The 20,029-nt window shown below is 36.4% G+C and overlaps 1 protein-coding gene across 1 annotated transcript in view; it reads right to left on the reverse strand.

Moving 5' to 3' along the window:
* Positions 1-3,275: 3,275 nt before the first annotated feature.
* Positions 3,276-20,029, reverse strand: part of SREK1IP1 (SREK1 interacting protein 1) — a 37,795-nt gene continuing 21,041 nt past the window's right edge. The window contains exons 4-6 of the mRNA XM_005892769.3: positions 17,846-17,989; positions 7,883-7,955; positions 3,276-5,670 (exon numbers count right to left, since the gene is read on the reverse strand). Coding sequence (XP_005892831.2) covers positions 5,481-5,670; positions 7,883-7,955; positions 17,846-17,989 — 407 coding nt within the window. The 3' untranslated portion in view covers positions 3,276-5,480. The remainder of the gene's footprint in view (positions 5,671-7,882; positions 7,956-17,845; positions 17,990-20,029) is intronic.

The following is a 20,029-nucleotide window of genomic DNA, read 5'->3' on the forward strand; positions in this document are numbered from 1 at the left end:
GATAAAGTTCCTAAGGAATTTCTAGAATTAAAGTTATAAAGCAAACAAGTTACTTCTCTGGTCCCGCCTAAGTCTACTGCAGTAATACCATTTAGACATCTAGAAATAAAACTACAGTTTCTGCAAATTAAACCTGCTTTAAAAGATTTTTATTCATAAATATGATTTCTATTATAAGAATGGAGACCTGGTCCTATAATGGAATTCAATAGGAAAAAAAAGAATTAATTTTAAGCTGGCCCTGCTAAACATATCCACTGTGTTGTACAAAGTTTCTGTAGTTGGAAGACTAGCCTTTCAAGATGTGCCAGATACACTCTGATCTGTTAGGGTAGGGGGCGGGTAAGGAATGCTTTATTCCTCTCTGGCATGCAAAGCTCAGGGTTACAAACTTTTGATCATCAGCCTGTCCAAATTTCTACCAAGAGTTGGGAATTCTAGCACTGTCCACTAGAGGTTTTTATGTGATGATGGAAGTGTTCCTTTTGTATCTGTCTTGTCTGGCAAGGTAGCCACCAGCCATATGTGGCCACCCGGCACTTGAAATGTGGCTAGTGCAACTGAAGAAATACTTTTTCATTTAATTTATCTACATTTCAGCAGCCACATGTGGCTAAGTTGACAGCGTAATTCCAGGTCATTATTGCAACATCCTACTGCCTGTGTTGCATTTCCAACTCAAAAGGAACACAGTTTTGCCAATGTTTAAATATTAAAATTGCTTAGAGTGTTTGTGAAGTCTGAAAGTTGAAACATTTCCACTACAAAAATGACATTTTATGTGGTTATAAAAGCAAAGAATTTTCATTTATTTTTTGAGAAAGCACATAAAGCGTTTGTGGGTAGTTCTTGATCTCAGATCCAGCTTTGATGAAAAAAAAAAAAAAATCCCAGACAATTGGCTATCTTGATACACAGTTAATAATAGTTATATTACTAATTAGATGTTGCCTCAGGTGAAAATCTCAGTAGAGAAAGTTAGTTAAAGCACTGGTTAGTCTACTTTTGTTGCTTAAGGCCAAGAGCAGAGGCCATAAAGAATAAGAAGCAGGAAACTTAAAGAGACGGGCAGGGCCATCAAAATTCTGATTCCCCAGACTCTTCCCAACCTTTTGGAAAGGCACGCTGGGGTTGGGCATGCATCATTGGTGGTGCTCTCAGGGAGGCAACCCAATTCTCTGGCACTCTGCAAAATTTTGGAGGAATTAGGAGGAGACAAATGAGGTCTGAAGACCCTGGGCTTTGCAAGTGAAAGTATCATTTAGGGGGCATAAAAAATCCCTACTATTCTTGGATGCCAACTGCCTAGGAAAAATCAAGTCTCAGCACTCGTATCAGCTGGAGTCCGTGGAGCACTCCCTGCTGAGCCAGAGACCCTGAGGGAGAGCAACACGGCTCACCGAGTGGACCAACTATGCGTGACACTGTGACTCTGAAGCAGCTGTGCTTCGTAATATTCACAATATTGAGACAAAATATTGAAAGAAGGCTTACTGAATTATGATAGTCTGTACACTGAAAAATATATTTTAAATGATTTATTTTGACCAAAAATACTAACATTATGACAGAATATATTCTGTCAGTCAAAAATAACCTAAAATAAAACTAAAAGCAAAGCATTCCAAATTATGTACATACGCATGAATTCTGGGGCTGGGTCTGATAAAGAAGACAATAGCTTTTCAGAAAACTTAAGTTACTGTAGCTTTTAGAAATAATCAGAACTTAGAAAGAAAAGTGGGCCTAGACTAAGACACCAAATAACAGAAAATCAAAATTTCAAATTATTCTTTATGTGGGCTTCTGATGAAAGCAAGTTCATCCTTTAAAAACTGTGAATTGAATTATGAAATGGATGGAATCAAACCTCAATAAAAGTCACTTCTTTCCTTGTTCGCTCTTCAGTCACTAAGTTGTGTCTGACTCTTTGCACCCTAGGGACCGTAGGATTTCTTTTCTTAAAACTCTCTGGTGGGGTCTCTTGCTTACAGATAAAGTCCAAGCTCCCAAACATGGAGCATAAAACCTCTTTCTCTTGTACCTAAGAACCTAGAATGGCGGTCTTGATTCTTACCACTCCTATCCTATAAAAGGCTTGTAATTCTTGACACACACACCCCAGCCTTGTCCACTGTGGGCTTTGTTCACAGTACTCATTCTGTCAGGAATTGCTCTAACTCCCACTCTCATCCTCAATCAAAATGTACTTCAGGCATTACTTTTTCTAGGCTTCTCCAGACTCTTAGGTACTCCTTGAAGTCTTCCAATTACTGCAGTTAATACCTAATGATGAGTTTGCTGATTCCCCTCCTACCAACTAAACTTGGAATTCCTTTCAGGGAAGCAAATGTCTTATTAATCTCTGTATCCCTGGTTATTTAACATAGTGTTTGCCATGCTAAGTTCTCAATAAATGTTTACTGAAGAAAGGACTCAATGGCATTTATCTAGACTATTAATGATAACTCATCAATCTAGTTGAAGGTAACCTAAGGCATGTAATTTGAGAGGCTCATAAATACAGATACACACAGTTGTTTTACTTACTGATGTTTTAGCCTCAAAGAACCAAAGATGTAAACAGATATGTATTCTGTGACAAACTGGGGATCTCTCTGAGAGGTTTTAGCCAACAGATGATATGGAGAAAAGAAACAGGGAACTGGGTAGGGTGTAGGTCCATCAGCTCAAAAGCAATAGTCTCAAAGTGTTCAGACAATCGGGTTACAGATACAAATCTAAAACTAAATCTAAAACTAAATTGTCTGCATCTAGTGAAAATGACATGCACTGAGTGGTAAGGATGTGAACCAAATGTCAATTATCTGCTTTGAGAAGTGACATGTGTTTAACAGCTATATTGATAAATTCAACCTTTACCATTACAGAATGCTACCTGCTTATCTGCAGCTATTTCTAAATGAATATAATAACTCATATTCCTAAATGAATATAATTTCTAAAATAATATTATTTAAATTTTACTAAAACATTGATAATCATATATATTAAGGATTACAAGGGATCTCAGAGATAATTTGGTACAGTATTTTATAGATGAAAGACATCAAAGCCCAGGGAAGGTAAATGACTTTGTTGAAGGTCACATAGGTAGTCAGAATAACTAGGATTTTGGGATTTTTTACTACCAAGTTCAGTTTTCCTTATGCTACATATTGCCTGAGAGGAAATGTCACTAATTTACTCCTACAATATATTAGTGAGATTTTCATCCAATCTTAATAACAATAACAAGATCACTTTAGTAGAAATTATTTTAGTAAAAACAAATGTATTTTATTCAGGTGAGATCTTTCATAAACTATTCTCATACTATGGGAAATTTAATCAAGAACTATTCCAAGATTTTTTTCTGGGAGTAAAAAAATTACACAACATTAAAATCTTTTAATTTGCAAACTCTAGTAGTTAATGAAGGCTGAATTTTATACAACTCTCCTGAGCCACTGAGTATACCACCATTCAAAAAACAAACCTGACAAGCCAATTTATTGTCTCTACAATTAACTAAAATAAAACTTACAAATAACTGGATTAACTCTGTGTCACTACAATAATCACTTTTAACCACATTACATACTCAATACAATGAGACCATCTATTTGCATGTAGCACTTTCTAATCACCTTTTTAAAATTGGAATTTTTTTTTTTACTTTTTTTATCCTGATAACCAAAGGACTGTATTTTCATAAAGTACTGTTTTTAAAAATAAACTACAGCAAAGGCAAAACAAACTCTTAAAAATCTAACAGCTCTGTGTTTCTCTCCAAATAACTGACTAACACATTTAAACAAGTGGAGGTCTTTTAAAGGAGGCCACCGGACTAAGCTGGGTTATAGAAAAGCTACAAGTGTGACAGCATCCATGGCTGCAATGCTAGAACAGGGATATGGACTTGGCTTCCCTAGAGTATGCGCCTGGTGAGCACTGCTCAGAGGAGCTATGAAGCTCTCCCAGTCTTACTGAGGTCATGCAGGCTAGGGCTGCTGGGTGAAGGGAGGATCAGCACACCTTTCCAGGCTGGGAGGTTACCTGATTTCATCATTATGAATACACCTACAGCTACGTATGTAGGCTAAGAATTTGTAACTGCACCCACAGTGAGGTACTCAGCAATCTTTGGTGCTATGCCATGATAACTAGCTGACTTTCAATGCTGCTACAATGAAAAGTATTTAACTTATAGGACGTAAGGGATATTGGAGTATTTAGCCAAGTAAGTAGCACTGATCACTGTGAAATTAAAAAAAATATAGAAACATTTATACCTACTACTATGTGTCTGACAATGCTGACTCATACAAAATTTTCATTATTATATAAAGGCTTTCATGATGTAACTCCCTGGCTCTTAAATTTTAAAAAGTACAGAATAAAATTCTTAATCCTAAATTTTTGTCACTGCTCCTGAGATTTATGACTGAAGTAAGAGAAACACCCCAAACTGGTCATATTATGAAATCATAAAGTCAATGGAAACCTGCTTCAAAACTACAAATTATTTAAGACAAATAAATATATATGTTCACATTTATAAAAAATTTCCACATTACTCATAGAAACAAGCTTCATAAAATTTATATACTGAATACAATAAAAATCAGTTATAATGAAGATTTAGCTGTTGTCCTTCTAAATAAAAAAACTCTGTGTTTGAGGTATCTCTTTAAGACATGCCAATATGGCACATTTGTAAAACAACCCAGGAGTCTGTCCTAAAAATCCTGCCCAACACAGCATCATCTCTACCAGACTTACAAATAGGTTGAACTAGACTTGTCTTTTTAAACAAGGAAGAAATATTTTGTTACAAAAACGAAGGAGGCAGGTACTAGAAACTCTGCATCTCAGAAAACAGTGAAATTTTGTTATAAATATTTTCATATTCATATTCCTGCTGACACCATTCATTTAAAAAGTTCTAGTCAAGACCAATAGAGCAGCTTCATCTCCTATGACATCCAAAAAAAAAAAAAAAAAAAATCTAAGTGAAGAATTTCATTATCTTTATAGTAATATATTATCACAGGATATAAAGCTTTTAAAATTTTCAGCATCAAGCCTACCTCACTTTATCACTGGAAGATGGACACTTAATCCAGCAATATTCATTTACTGCTAGGTAGATTGCCTGTGTTGACTGTAGTAAAGCAATTTACAATCAGCTTATGAAGTAATAACATTAACACAGAAAGGAATACCAAAAATGATGAGTTTTGTTGCACAGATATCCATACTTGGGGCATGGCTATCAAGTAATAAGACTGATTCAATACTCTATAATCATAGCACATTAAAATATTGTCAGACAATAATGGTCCTATATATGAAAAAATGTCTATATGGAAATGGCTGTGATTTATTGCAAAGCATAATTATATGGAAAATTTCAAAGAATGTCAAATAATTTTCAAAAGTAAATTTTTAAATTTAATAGCTCAGGCCAGTCTCAGTTACTTTTTGGATATTTCAGAACTGTTAGGGGCAGAGGAATGCTTTTCCCTTTTTCTCTTCTTTTTGTCCTTTTTGTGATGCTTCCCCTTTTTCGACTTACTCTTTTTCTCCTTTTTCTTTTCTTTCTTCTGGTATTTTTGCTTCTTTTGTTTTGAAGTGTCCTCTTCAGTGGAACTAGATGAATAAGACCTACGGGTAATAATACATACTGACTGATAACTGTATTTATGGCTGATGGGTGCATTTAAATGGAATCCAGACTGCTTTGAATCCTTCTTGGAACAAGGTGAGAGTATAAAGAAACTCAAATGAAATGTGCCTTTTACATCTGTATGCTCTTAAAATACTGTAATCAGAATTTTTGCCACTTAGCCAGAGAAACTAACAAAATAAATATCTCTGTTCTGCTCAATTCCAGTTATGAGTTTTAAATTCAGCAAGGATGAAATAATTTTTCTGTGATTTTCAGTTTCTCATCCTGTGTACCTCAGTGTACCCTTCAAAGTCTTTCTTATAAGGCAAAGAAAGTGGCATTTTATACACTCTCAGTATATACACAATTCACTGTATATACAATAACTTGTTGGTTTATTCTCTTAAAAGAGCCACAAAGAATGCAAAAATATAAAAAGAGCTATAATTGTACCTCCATATAAATGTATGAAAGCTGAAAATTGGCAAAATAAAAGCACTTCTGTTATTTCTTTTTTATTTTTCAAGTTAAAGTACTTGATTCTTTTATATACAGAGTGATACAGATGAACAGTTGCATTCCATAATAATTTGCAGTAGTTACAAAAGGATACTTTTAAATGTATAATCTAAATAAATGAGAATGATTTACCCAAACCCCAAATAAGTAGAACAAAACAGAAACTGAGTTAATTTATAATAAAAAAGGTATCCCAGAGTTAGATGAGTGATCTAAACATGGGAAGTTAAAACTCAAACTAAGAAAATCTGACAGACACACAGGAGAAGGAAAAGGACACCCAGGAGACCACAGGTTGCGTCTGTACAGAGACTCGCTGTGCGGATTCCTTGACTGCCTCCCTTGACCAGGGGCCCTGAGTCTCCTGGGTTTCTGGAACAGTGTGTTCCTTCCTTTTCCTTGTTTACCCTCTCAGACTCTGGCTCTCTCCTGAGCCTAGTTTCTCATGTATTCTCTTGCACTCTCTTCAGTTCTGTTTTTCTCAACTCTTGTCTGCTTTCCTGTTTTCAAGAACTTCTTGACCTCTATGTTCTGACCAGAGCTGCTTCTCTGCCTATACTGTTTTCTTTGCCTTTTTGGACTTGGATTCTCTTTTTTAAGGCAGAAGGTTAAACTTTAGCATAGCAACTACATTAAGTGGCATTATCTTTGCTCAAACTGTACTTAAAAAAGTTCTTGTAATTCTGGGCTGTGTCTGAATGAGGTCTGTGAAGCCCAAGGTAAATAATATGTTACTCTAAAATCAGTACATGAAAATTTGGAAGAAAATAGAAAATCTCACTTTTCCTACAAGGAATCCATTATGTTGTAGTAGTGCAAATAACAAAACAATACACTAATCAGACTACGTGATACATTGAGCTCTACCTTCCTTTATTAGTTCTTACAAACATTGTTATTTAACTCTCAACACCTGAAAGTGAGTTAACTTCCAATATGTATACTAGCCGAGGTGTTAGAGTTTATATATTTCATGCTCCACAAAAACTACAGAGACAACACCTGACATGCAGAACCTACTCTGTCAGAGAACTAAGGTCCAAGCTAGATATTACTACCTGCTAAATACCTTAAATAGTGCCTATATGTACATGCTTATTCTGGTATAAATGAAAGTGCACTCATGAACCAAGGAAGAAGTTGCCTCTTAAGTCTTTGGATCAATTTCTTTAACCAGTTGCTGTCAAAAGAGTTGACAGTAAAAAAAAAATCATAGGTAGTTGAGAATTCTGAAGACCTGAAGGAATTTTTTGCATGACAAATAGGTACACAAATCCAATTAATCAATTAATTAATTTCATTAATTAATGATATTCTGAGAATACAGATATTTAAGCCCCAACTTCATATATATGAGGACAAAATGTGTATGTGAAGAATTTCAACATATGTCCAAATTAAAACTTGACTAATGTTCCATAATTTAAAAATTCTAGAACACAAACAGAATACATAAAAGAAGCAGTGTGGCTGTTATTTATTTATATCTTAATTTGCTCCAAAAAAGAAAATTTAAGGTATTTGAGTGCTGACTCTATTTTTGAATCCTGACATGAAGGATTTTGTTATTTTACTGAAACAACCGAATTCTCTTTAATATTAAATTAACAAGACAGTGATATGAAAAATAAAATTTTTTAATCCATCCTATATTCAGTCCTGTTTAAAAAAAAAAAGTTTAAAAAATACCTCTTCCTTTTTTTTTTCAACTTGATTTTCTCTTTGCTTTTTGCTTTTTTCTTTTCCTCTTCTTCATTAATTCCTGTGTGTTGAGGGGAAAGAATCAGGTCACCATCAGTTCATATATTATTGTGGTATGTAAGCATTTTTTTTTAAAAATTGGAGTACAGCTGCTTTACAGTGTGGTACAACAAAGTGAATTAGCTGTATGTACACACACATCGCCTTCCTCTCACCACCCTCATCCCACCCTCCCCACTGAGGCCACACAGAACACCGAGGCTGAGCACCCTGCACTGTGCCACAGCTTCCCATCGGCTATCTGTTTTACACGTGGCAGTGCACATTCGGCAATTTCAATCTTCCAGTTCGCCCCATGCTCTCCGCTTCCCTGTGTGCCCATGTCTGTTCTCCACATCTGTGTCTACTGTTACCCTGTAAATAGGTTCATCTGCATCATTTTTCTAGATTCCATATATATCCATTAATATATGATATTAATATTTTATACATTTAAAAATTTGGTTGTTGGTTGGTGAATTTCACTGGTCAGGATCTGCACTTTTCTTGTAACAATGCCCCCTTTCTTGATTATTTTTACTCATTAAAAATCTAATAAAAACACTATACCTTTAATACAAATTTCAAATCAACTACGTATATTTACTAAAAACTAAAAAGTATTTCATTTCTAATACCTAATCTAGGTTGAAAGTTTGGTGGGTACTATTTCAGGCCTTATGAAATGAAACAACACAATCATGTATAACTTAAAAAAATTTTCCTTTTCAAGCAAAATTAGGATCACAAAATCCTAGGGTAATGGGACAATAACAATTAATATTTATGTTGTCAGTATCTAGGAAGGAAAGAATACACACTATTCTCTAGCTTGATTTTCAAATACACAATTTGGTGTGTATTCTTCTAGGCTTTCTCTATACATAACTAAATATAAACATACATTCACATATACAAATAAAGTTACGTGTAAGTCTCAAGTTTTTTCTCATCTGAAAAATGTAACATATATAATATTTTTCAACTTACTTATTTCACTTAACACTTTTAAAAATATTCATTTATTCTAGCACTATTTGCTGAAAAGACTTTTTCTACATAGAATTGCCTTTTCACCTTTGAAAAAAATCAGTTGAATTGCTTCTAGGAAGATGAAGTAGACATATTTTTCCTATTCCTCTCATTAAGTGTAACTACACATCCCAGACATAACAAAAACAAGCATAAGAAGACTCTGAAAGGTGAAAAGGCAGACACTAGCTAGGGTTCTCGTATAATCTAGAAAACAACCCAGTACTGAGTTCCCTGAAATATCTTTTTACTTTATACAGTACAGCCTTAAGATCTGGCAACCTGGCAATGTCAACAGGTGGAGACAAAAATGCCCCAACAAGAATCTGCTCTTTCTAGTCAAAGGACCAGAAAAGAGACAGCATAGTGACAAGAAGTTTTTAGATAATAATTGCCATTCTCCAGCCAAACACCACAGAAAAAAATGTGGCACCACCCACATCATCAAAGACTGAGTGGAGAACACAGACTTCCTCCCTTGGGAGGCTGTGATACCAAACATTTAAAGGGTTAATACAAATTTTATATAATCTTATCTAACAAACAGAAGAGAATGAAACCCTTCTCAATATTCTACGAAGCTAATGTTACTCTGATACCAAAATCATATTAAAATAGTACAAAATTAGAAAAAAAGACTAACATCTCTCATGAACATGGATGCAAATAACTGTTAACAAAACATTAGCAAAGAGAATTCAGTATTTAATATTTTTAAAAAATTATACACCATGACAAAATGTCACTTATTCAAGGTATGCTAGGCTGACTAAATATTCAAAAATCAATTAATGTAATCGACTGTCTTAATTCTGAAAGAGATGGGAATACCACACCATCTGACCTGCCTCTTGAGAAACCTGTATGTAGGTCAGGAAGCAACAGTTAAACTGGACATGAAACAACAAACTGGTTCCAAATAGGAAAAGGAGTACCTCAAGGCTGTATATTGTCACCCTGCTTATTTAACTTATATGCAGAGTACATCATGAGAAACGCTGGACTGGAAGAAGCACAAGCTGGAATCAAGATTGCCAGGAGAAATATCAATAACTTCAGATATGCAGATGACACAATCCTTATGGCAGAAAGTGAAGAGGAACTAAAAAGTCTCTTGATGAAAGTGAAAGTGGAGAGTGAAAAAGTTGGCTTAAAGCTCAACATTCAGAAAACGAAGATCATGGCATCTGGTCCCATCACTTCATGGGAAATAGATGGGGAAACAGTGGAAACAGTGTCAGACTTTATTTTTCTGGGCTCCAAAATCACTGCAGATGGTGATTTCAGCCATGAAATTAAAAGACGCTTACTCCTTGGAAGGAAAGTTATGACCAACCTAGATAGCATATTAAAAAGCAGAGATATTACTTTGCTAACAAAGGTCCGTCTAGTCAAGGCTATGGTTTTTCCAGTGGTCATGTATGGATGTTGAGAGTTGGACTGTGAAGAAAGCTGAGCGCCAAAGAATTGATGCTTTTGAACTGTGGTGTTGGAGAAGAATCTTACAAGTCCCTTGGACTGCAAGGAGATCCAACCAGTCCATCCTAAAGGAGACCAGTTCTGGGTGATCATTGGAAGGACTGATGCTGAAGCTGAAACTCCAATACTTTGGCCCCCTCATGAGAAGAGCTGACTCAATGGAAAAGACCCTGATGCTGAGAGGGACTGGGGGCAGGAGGAGAAGGGGATGACAGAGGATGAGATGGCTGGATGGCATCACCAACTCAATGCACATGAGTTTGGGTGAACTCCAGGAGCTGGTGATGGATAGGGAGGCCTGGCGTGCTGCAATTCATGAGTTCACAAAGAGTCAGAAATGGCTGAGCGACTGAACTGAACTGTATTAACAGGTTAAAGAAAAACTGTAGGATCCTATCAACTGATACAGAAAATGCATATGGCAAAATCTGACACCCATTCATGATAAAAACTCTTTCAAAATAGGAATGGAGGGACACTTCCTCAACTTGATAAAGAGTGGCTACAAAAAAACTGACAGCTAACTGCTAAGGTCTGAATATTTCTGTCCCCTAGGGTTGGAATCCAGGTAAGAATTCATCTTCACTGCTCTTTCTCAATATAGTACTCTAAGTTCTAGCCACAACAATAAGTCAAGAAAGGGAAATAAAAGGCTTACAAATAAAAATGGAAGAAGTAAAACTGTTTTGATATGCAGATGACATGATGGTTTACATAGAAAATTACAAGGAATCTACCAAAAACTCCTAGAAATAATCAGTGAGTTCAACAAGGATAAAAGATAAACACACACAAATAAACTGCATTTCTATATACTTGTAATGGACATGCAGACAATGAAAAAAAACATCATTTACAATTTTTCAAAAAAGAAATATTTATAGATATAAATCTAATAAAATATGTAGGATTTATATGCTGAAAATTAAACAGTGATAAGAAAAGAAATCAAAGATCTAAATAATTATAGAGACATATTATGTGGGTTGGAATGCTCAACATAGTAAAGGTGTCAATTTTCCCCAAATTGATAAACATGCTTAATGCAATGAGTATCAAAATCCCAGCAAGATTCTTTGCAGATAAAAACATTATTCCAAAATTTTTATGGAAAGGAAAAGAAACTAGAATAGTTGCAATAATTTTGGAAAAGAAGAATAAAGTAGAAAAACTCAGTCCCTCCATCTTTAGCTACATTAATCAAGAATGGGTGGAGGGCTAGACACACAGATCAATGGAGCAGTATAGACAATCCAGAAACAAATCCACACAAATATGATCAACTATTTTTGGCAAAAGCAATTCAATGAAGGAAAGGCAGCCTTTCAATGAACAGTGCTGGAACAATTGTTCATTATTAAACAAAACACTAAGTGCTCTAAGTTTCATATCTTATATAATAATCAACTCAAATGGATGAAGGACTTAATGTAAAATATAAAACTATAAAAACTTTAGAAAAAAGTAAAGGAGAACAAGAGATAGGTAAAAAGTTACACTTGAAAGCAAAGCATAATCTACGAGGAAAATTAATAACTTGGACTTAATAAAAATTAAAATCAATTGCTCCGTGAAACACCTATTAAGAAGATGAAAAGACAAGCTACATATTAGGATAAAATATTTGTAAACCAGGCATCTAACAAAGGACTTATATAAGTACACTAAAAACTACTTGCTTTCTCCTGGCTATTTTAATTATATTATATCATTAAAAAAAAAAAACAAACTTAAAATATTCAAGACAGTTGGTATAAGATCTCTCTAGCTCTAAGGACTAAGGAAGAATTCAAGGAGCCCCTAGGATTACCTAAAGGATGCAGGTCAAGGATGCATTCAGTCACTCACACTGAGAACTGACCCTTTCAGAGATTTTGAACAACATCATCAAATTATCAATGGAACTAACAACCACAGACTCTACACTCCCTTCCTCTGTGTGCTTCAGACCCCACTCTATGGTTCATTTGGGTAGGGGTTACTGGGATTCCTTTGCACTGTTCACTTAAGAAGGCTTTCTTATCTCTCCTTGCTATTCTCTGGAACTCTGCATTCAGTTGTGTATATCTTTCCCTTTCACCTTTGCCTTTCATTTCTTTTATTTTCTCAGCTATCTGTAAGGCCTCCTCAGACAACCACTTTGACTTCTTGCATTTCTCCTTCTTGGGAATGGTTTTGGTCACCACCTCCTGTACAGCCTTATGAACCTCTGTCCATATTTCTTCAGGCACTCCGTCTACCAGACCTAATCCCTTCAATCTATTTGTCACCTCCAGTGTATAATTGTAAGGGATTTGATATATGTCATATCTGAATGGTCTAGTGGGTTCCCCTACTTTCTTCAATTTAAGTCTGAATTTTGCAATCAGGAGCTCGTGATCTGAGCCATAGTCAGCTCCAGGTCTTATTTTTGCTGACTGTATAGAGCTTCTCTGTCTTAGGCTGCAAAGAAAATAATCAATATAATCAATCTGATTTTGGTAATGACCATCTGTAGAGTTGTCTCTTGTGTTGTTGGAAGAGGGTGTCTGCTATGACAAGTATGTTCTCTTGGCAAAACTCTGTTAGTCTTTGCCCTGTTCCATTTTGTACTCCAAGGCCAGATTTGCCTGTTACTCCAGATACCTCTCGACTTCCTACTTTTGCATTCCAATCCACTATGCTAAAAAGGAGATCTTATTTTCGGTGTATATTGTCACTCTGCTTATTTACCTTACATGCAGAGTACATCATGTGAAATGCAGGGCTGGATGACTCACAAGTTGGAATCAAGATTGCTGGGAGAAACATCAAACTCCAGATATGCAGATGATACCACTAATGGAGGAACTAGAGTGCTTCTTGATGAGTGAAAGAAGACAGTGAAAACTCAACATTCAGAAACTAAGATCATGACTTCAAGGCAAACAGACTGGAAAAAGTGGAAACAATGATGGATTTTGTTTTCTTGGGCTCCAAAATCACTGAGGATGGTGACTGCAGCCATGAAATTAAAAGAGGCTTGCTCCTCAGAAGAAAAGCCATGACAAACCTAGACAGCATATTAAAAATCAGAGATATCACTTTGCTGACGAAGGTCCGTATAGTCAAAATTATGGTTTTTCCAGCAGTCATGTACGGATGTGAGACCTGGACCATAAAGAAGGTGGAGCACCAAAGAACTGATGCTTTCAACATGTGGTGTTGGAGAAAACTCTTGAGAGTCTCCTGGACAGCAGGAAATCAAACTAGTCAGTCTTAAAGGAAATCAACCTTGAATATTCATTAGAAGGCTGAAGCTGAAGCTCCAATACTTTGGCCCCATCATAAGAAGAGCTGACTCATTGGAAAAGACCCTGATGCTGGGAAAGACCGAGGAGGGCAAAAGGAGATGGGAGTGGCAGAGACTTAGATGGTTAGATAACATCAATGATTCAATGGACATGAGTTTGGGCAAACTCTAGGAGGTACTGAAAGACAGGGAAGCCTGGCGTGCTGTAGTCCATGGGAGAGCAAAGAGTCGGATGTGACTTAACGATTGAAGAACAACACTGGGACTCCATCTGGTGATCATGAAATAAATATGGGTCCCTTCCTTGTGTGTGTGTAAGTTGCTTGGTTGTGACCAACTAACTCTTTGTGATCCCATGGACTGTAGTGCACCAAATTCTTCTGTTCATGGCATTCTCCAGGAAAGAATACAGGCGTGGGTAGCCACTCCCTTCTCCAGGGGATCTTCTTGACCTGGGGATGGAACCTGGGCCTGCCGCACTGCAGGCAGATTCTTTACCATCTGAGCCAGAAAGCCAATTTGCTAATAATGAAGCTTCACCAACTACTCTCTGTCCTGGAGGCTATTATATGCTCCTTCCTCCCCTTTCTCCCAGAGTGGATCTGTCCCTGGTCTTCTGATTGAAAAATCACCTCTAGGACAAACCACTATTCACGATGAGGGTGTAGTTTATCCTTCAAGATTGATGTGATAAAGGACAAAAAGGTCAAGAACCAATAGACTGGATGACATCTAAGGTAGGAGAGCAGCACATTGTAATGAAAATACTACAGGACAAGTAGGCAAGAAACCTGAACCATGGCAAGAAATGTTGGCTCTACTGTGACTGGTGAGTGACTTTGGAAAGTCACCTGTTTTCATTTTCTTTTTCTACAAAACTAGGTTTTTAAATTATTTGTTCTAAAGATTCTTCCTAATTCTAAACTCTTATGCATTTGTCTTTCTTAAAATGGGGCAGTACAGGTGAAAGGGGTAGAAAGTATCCTTGTGGGATTAAGGATCTTAGGCTTTCTCTCCTAGAATCTTCTGTTGTGCTCCTATGTGGGCTTGGCTACTCTCCATTTTGGTGCAGCTGTCCTTCTGGAATATCTCCTTACCAGCATGCTACAAATTTCCCTTGTTATCTTTTCTAGTCCCTACATTCCTGTCTTCCTTTATTCAGTGTATTCCCTTACATTGGTAGAACACTTATTCCAGAGGTTTTCTGAGAAAAAGTGACAAGTAAATTGTTTTTTGAGACTCGAATGTCTGACAATATCTTTACTGTACTTCCACATTTGATTAATAATATGGTTGGGTATATCATCCTAACTTGGATATAACTTTTCTTCAACAATTGAAAGCATGATCCACATTCTACTAGCTTCCAATATTGGTTAGAGACATACATAACTATTCTGACTCCTGATTCTTCATGACCTGCCTTATTCTCAACTCTGGAAGTCTGGATTATATCTTTGGGTTTCTAGCATACTTTAAGTTTCATTATAATGTACTTTGTGTGGGATATTTTTAACACTGTGCCTGGCACTTGTAAACCTTTTCATCTGGAAATTATTTCTTCTCTTTCTGGGATTCATTTGAATGAAGTATTTTCAAGAATGACCCTTCAATTGTTCTATCTTCTTTCTCTCACTTTGGTCTTTTTTGTTTTTTCCAACTTTACTTCCAACTCTATCAAGTTTTCCATATCTGTTTAATTTTTAATTTTCAAAAGCCCCTTTGTAGGTTTTATTCATATTCATGCATGCTGTATCTTTTCTATGAAACTAAATATTTATTATTTCTGCTAAGTTTTCTCCCTCTACAGGCTGTGTATTTCTCAAGTTGATTTTTTGTGTTTTGGAATCTATATTTCATGTGAGAATCCTTCTGCAGAAATTTAGCACTCTTCACTATCTAAAAAGCTGACCGGAAGCTTTTAGCAAGCGAAACTTGGAAGACCAGACTTCACTGGCCATCTGGTGAGATCTTGTTTTTGAAGAATCCCTAATGTCAATATCCTTATTTCTTTCTTCTTTGGGTGGTCAGATTTCCCAGGGATGTATCTTCAGATCTTCTGCCTGAGTGATATATGACTGGGAACCAATAGGTGAAGATGGCTAGAAGGCTCTCACCATTCTGTATCTAACCTTTAACTTAAATATCTTCATTTGTGTTTGGTGTGTCCCAGTTTAAAGACTGTTGATCTGACCCAGTCTAGAAAATAGACCTGTGGCAGTCTACTGAGACGACAGGGCTTCACAGAGTAGGGAAAGGGAACGGAGCATTAACTACTGCAGGCTTTTAAGCAATCCCTGTTTTTAGCCTTACATTCTCACTTTCAGAGGTACCCAAGGATACTCATTATCAAGACTGTATACTTGAGTTAGAGTGTATACTCAGGTTATTTCTCAGCTTTCCACACTGTTAAAGGGTTGAGCTCTCTTAAAGTGTGAGTCCATTATCACTAACCCCAATTTTTTGACTCTTGTTTTCTTTGTCCTTGTGAATTTGGGTCTTTAAAAAATTCTATTGTTAGTGTTGTTTCAGTAGGGAGCAAAAGAAAAAATACGTATACATTCAAGCAGCTATCGCTGCAGTTATACAGACTCACATTTCCTGTCACTCTCGCCTGCCTTCTTTGGGATGCCAACCTTCTTCTGCCTTCTTGGCTTGTCCCAGTACCCTGGCATTTGACTTCTTCCACTTACCTTCACTGGACATTATATGGAAAGGTTAAAAAATTTTAAGGTGTTTATCGTTCTCTTATGACCAAAAACAAGTTTAACCTTTTTGTATCTGTCTCACTCCATGCTTAAACCCATATTCAAATAAGCTGCATTTTGCTTCTGTGTGACAACTACCAATAAGGCATTTTGTAGTTTACAAAATATTTTCACATATGGCATCATATTTTATCCTTAAAAACCCCACTGCAAAGATAGGTCATTTTATACACAAGATGGAAAACAAATGGTTAAACAGTTGGTCTGAAATTTGTTCTCTTTTGCAGGGGAAAGGAGGATGCCTCAGGAAAGAAAAAAGGTAACTTGGTCAAATTTCTTTATAAACATGCTAATGATAGATTTCCTGGAAATAAATTACTAGTATTTGCTGGCCAGAGAATCCTTTTCTGGGGGGAGTGGGGAGGAGGTGGTGTATAGTTAAATTATAGAAATTTACTTTCTCACAGTTCTGAAAGTTCGAAGTCCATGATCAAGCTGTTGGCAGAAGAATCCTTATTTATAGACTGCTTATAGCTGAATGTACTTGGTTGGTCTAGGACTGTTTATGGTAAATAATCCTGGAATCTAGGGATTTGGGGGGCATAAATCCATAATCCCTGGGAAATGTAACTATCTGGGCATAAAATTAAGGTGTTTCATGACCAAAATGACTTTCTTTTGTGTAAGTAATGTCAAAACCTTTGACATTAACCATGGCCAGAGTGGGAACCTAGGAGGTTGTACTGTAGTCCCAGAACTCTTGCTGCTTTGCTATGCCACATGGTCATCTGCATACATGAAGTTACAGTTGACCCCTGAGTGGCACAGGGGTGAGGAAATAAATTTTGTGAGGAAATAAATTTTCTGTAATTTTGCAGTCCAAAATCCAACTATAATTTATAGTTGGCTTTCCACATACACAGTTTCTCCATATGCATGGTTCTGAATCTGTGAATTCCATCAACTGCAGCTTGTTTATTATTCTAGTATGTAATGCTGAAAAAATTTGTATGAAAGTCAACCCATGCAATTCAAATCCATGTTGTTCAAGGGTCAACTAAAACTTGATACTGCTAAGATCTCTGATTTTAATGAGTGTGATTTGACGATCCAATCCTTTAGACTCTTTGTACCATGTGATACATTCCAGTGAGATGGAAAAACAGAACAAAACACAATAAAACCCGGGTTGCAGAATCAGAAACATACTTGCCTGCTGGTTCTATCACTGACCAATTGTTTGACTTTGGGCAAGTTACTTACAACGTTCAAGCCTATTTCCTTACCTATGCAATACTTCTTACGTAAGATGCAAACTATTTTAATGACAAATATAAGAGAACAATAGATAAAGATGACATAATACAACAGGACATTTAGAAACAACCTTAAACGCTGGAGGGAAAAAAAAGTTTTGCTTACTTTTTTCTTGTAATGCCTGCAGTTTATTCAGTTCCTCATTCTCTTCATCACTCTCTTCACTGCTTGTGCTGCTGACATCCAAAACTATATCCCTTTTGGGATCTACTCGGAGAAAATTGCGGCATTCAAAAGTCAGGTGACCAGCTAAGTAAAACAAAGAAATATGAATGACAAAACTACAGATACATTACATATTTTTTGCTTTGTTTATCCACTAAGCAACAATTACAATTTAATAATATAATATTTAGTTGTAACTTTTATTCAGTGAATGATCATCTGCTTTACCTGAATGAAAAAGAACTATTTTTAACAGGGCTTCTTATTCAATAAATATTTTTTTGGTTACATCTTATAGATTTTAGAATACGCAATTAATGTAAATACTTTCAACTTTAGAGTTTATATTTAATTCCTTTCCACTACCTATGTGCTTCTCATCAATTACATTTTCATTACACAGCTTTCACCTAACTAAAGGTGTCATAATAAAATAATTGAACATGTTCAAAAGAATACTTATGATTTTAATTCTAACAATAATATTCAGTTCTTAAAGATTCTCCCTATAAGAAAACTACATCAGTTATCTACTTATTGCATGATGCAATTAAAAAATCAAACATTATAAACACCTGGAGACCAAACAATATCACTAATATCTAAGTACCTATCACCTGCATGTTAACATTTTGCTTTATTCACTTATAATTTTTTTTAAGTGAAAGGCTTGCAAACGTGCACACACACACTAAGTTGGAGAGCTTGCACCATGGCTTGGAACCCTGCCCCAAACCCATTCCATTTTCTTTTTCTTCAGAAGTTGGTTATACTGAAGTTGGTGTTGATATTTTCAGAACATCATATTATTATTTTTTAACATAAATTCAATTATACTTAGCTATCATTCTGTAACTTTCTGCCATTCAATATTATGTTTTGTGATTCATCTATGCTAACATCAGATCAGATCAGATCAGTCGCTCAGTTGTCTCTGACTCTTTGTGACCCTGTGAGTCGCGGCACGCCAGGCCTCCCTGTCCATCACCAACTCCCGGAGTTCACTCAAACTATGTCCATTGAGTCAGTGATGCCATCCAGCCATCTCATCCTCTGTTGTCCCTTTTCCTCTTGCCCTCAATCCCTCCCAGCATCAGAGTCTTTTCCAATGAGTCAACTCTTCGCATGAGGTGGCCAAAGTACTGGAGTTTCAGCTTTAGCATCATTCCTTTCAAAGAAATCCCAAAGCTGATCTCCTTTAGGATGGACTGGTTGGATCTCCTTGCAGTCCAAGGGACTCTCAAGAGTCTTCTCCAACACCACAGTTCAAAAGCATCAATTCTTTAGCACTCAGCTTTTTTCACAGTCCAACTCTCGCATCCATACATGACCACATGAAACACAATAGCCTTGACTAGATGGACCTTTGTTGGCAAAGTAATGTCTCTGCTTTTCAATATGCTATCTAGGTTGGTCATAACTTTTCTTCCAAGGAGTAAGAGTCTTTTAACTTCATGGCTGCAATCACCATCTGCAGTGATTTTGGAGCCCCCCAAAATAAAGTCTGATACTGTTTCCACTCTTTCCCCATCTATTTGCCATGAAGTAATGGGACCAGATGCCATGATCTTCATTTTCTGAATGTTGAGCTTTAAGCCAACTTTTTCACTCTCCTCTTTCACTCTCATCAAGAGGCTTTTTAGTTCTTCTTCACTTTCTGCCATAAGGGTGGTGTCATCTGCATATCTGAGGTTATTGATATTTCTCCCGGCAATCTTGATTCCAACTTGTGCTTCTTCCAGCCCAACATTTCTCATGATGTACTCTGCATATTAAGGTAAATAAGCAGGGTGACAATATACAGCCTTGATGTACTCCTTTTCCTATTTGGAACCAGTCTGTTGTTCCATGTCCAGTTCTAACTGTTGCTTCCTGACCTGCATATAGGTGGTCTGGTATTCCCATCTCTTTCAGAATTTTCCAGTTTATTGTGATCCACACAGTCAAGGGCTTTGGCAGTCATTAAAGCAGAAATAGATGTTTTTCTGGAACTCTCTTGATTTTTCAATGATCCAGCGGATGTTGGCAATTTGATCTGTGGTTCCTCTGCCTTTTCTAAAACCAGCCTGAACATATGGGAGTTCATGGTTCACGTACTGCTGAAGCCTGGCTTGGAGAATTTTG

The sequence above is a fragment of the Bos mutus genome, chromosome 20, assembly GCF_027580195.1.
Source record: "Bos mutus isolate GX-2022 chromosome 20, NWIPB_WYAK_1.1, whole genome shotgun sequence".
Taxonomy (NCBI): Eukaryota; Metazoa; Chordata; class Mammalia; order Artiodactyla; family Bovidae; genus Bos; species Bos mutus.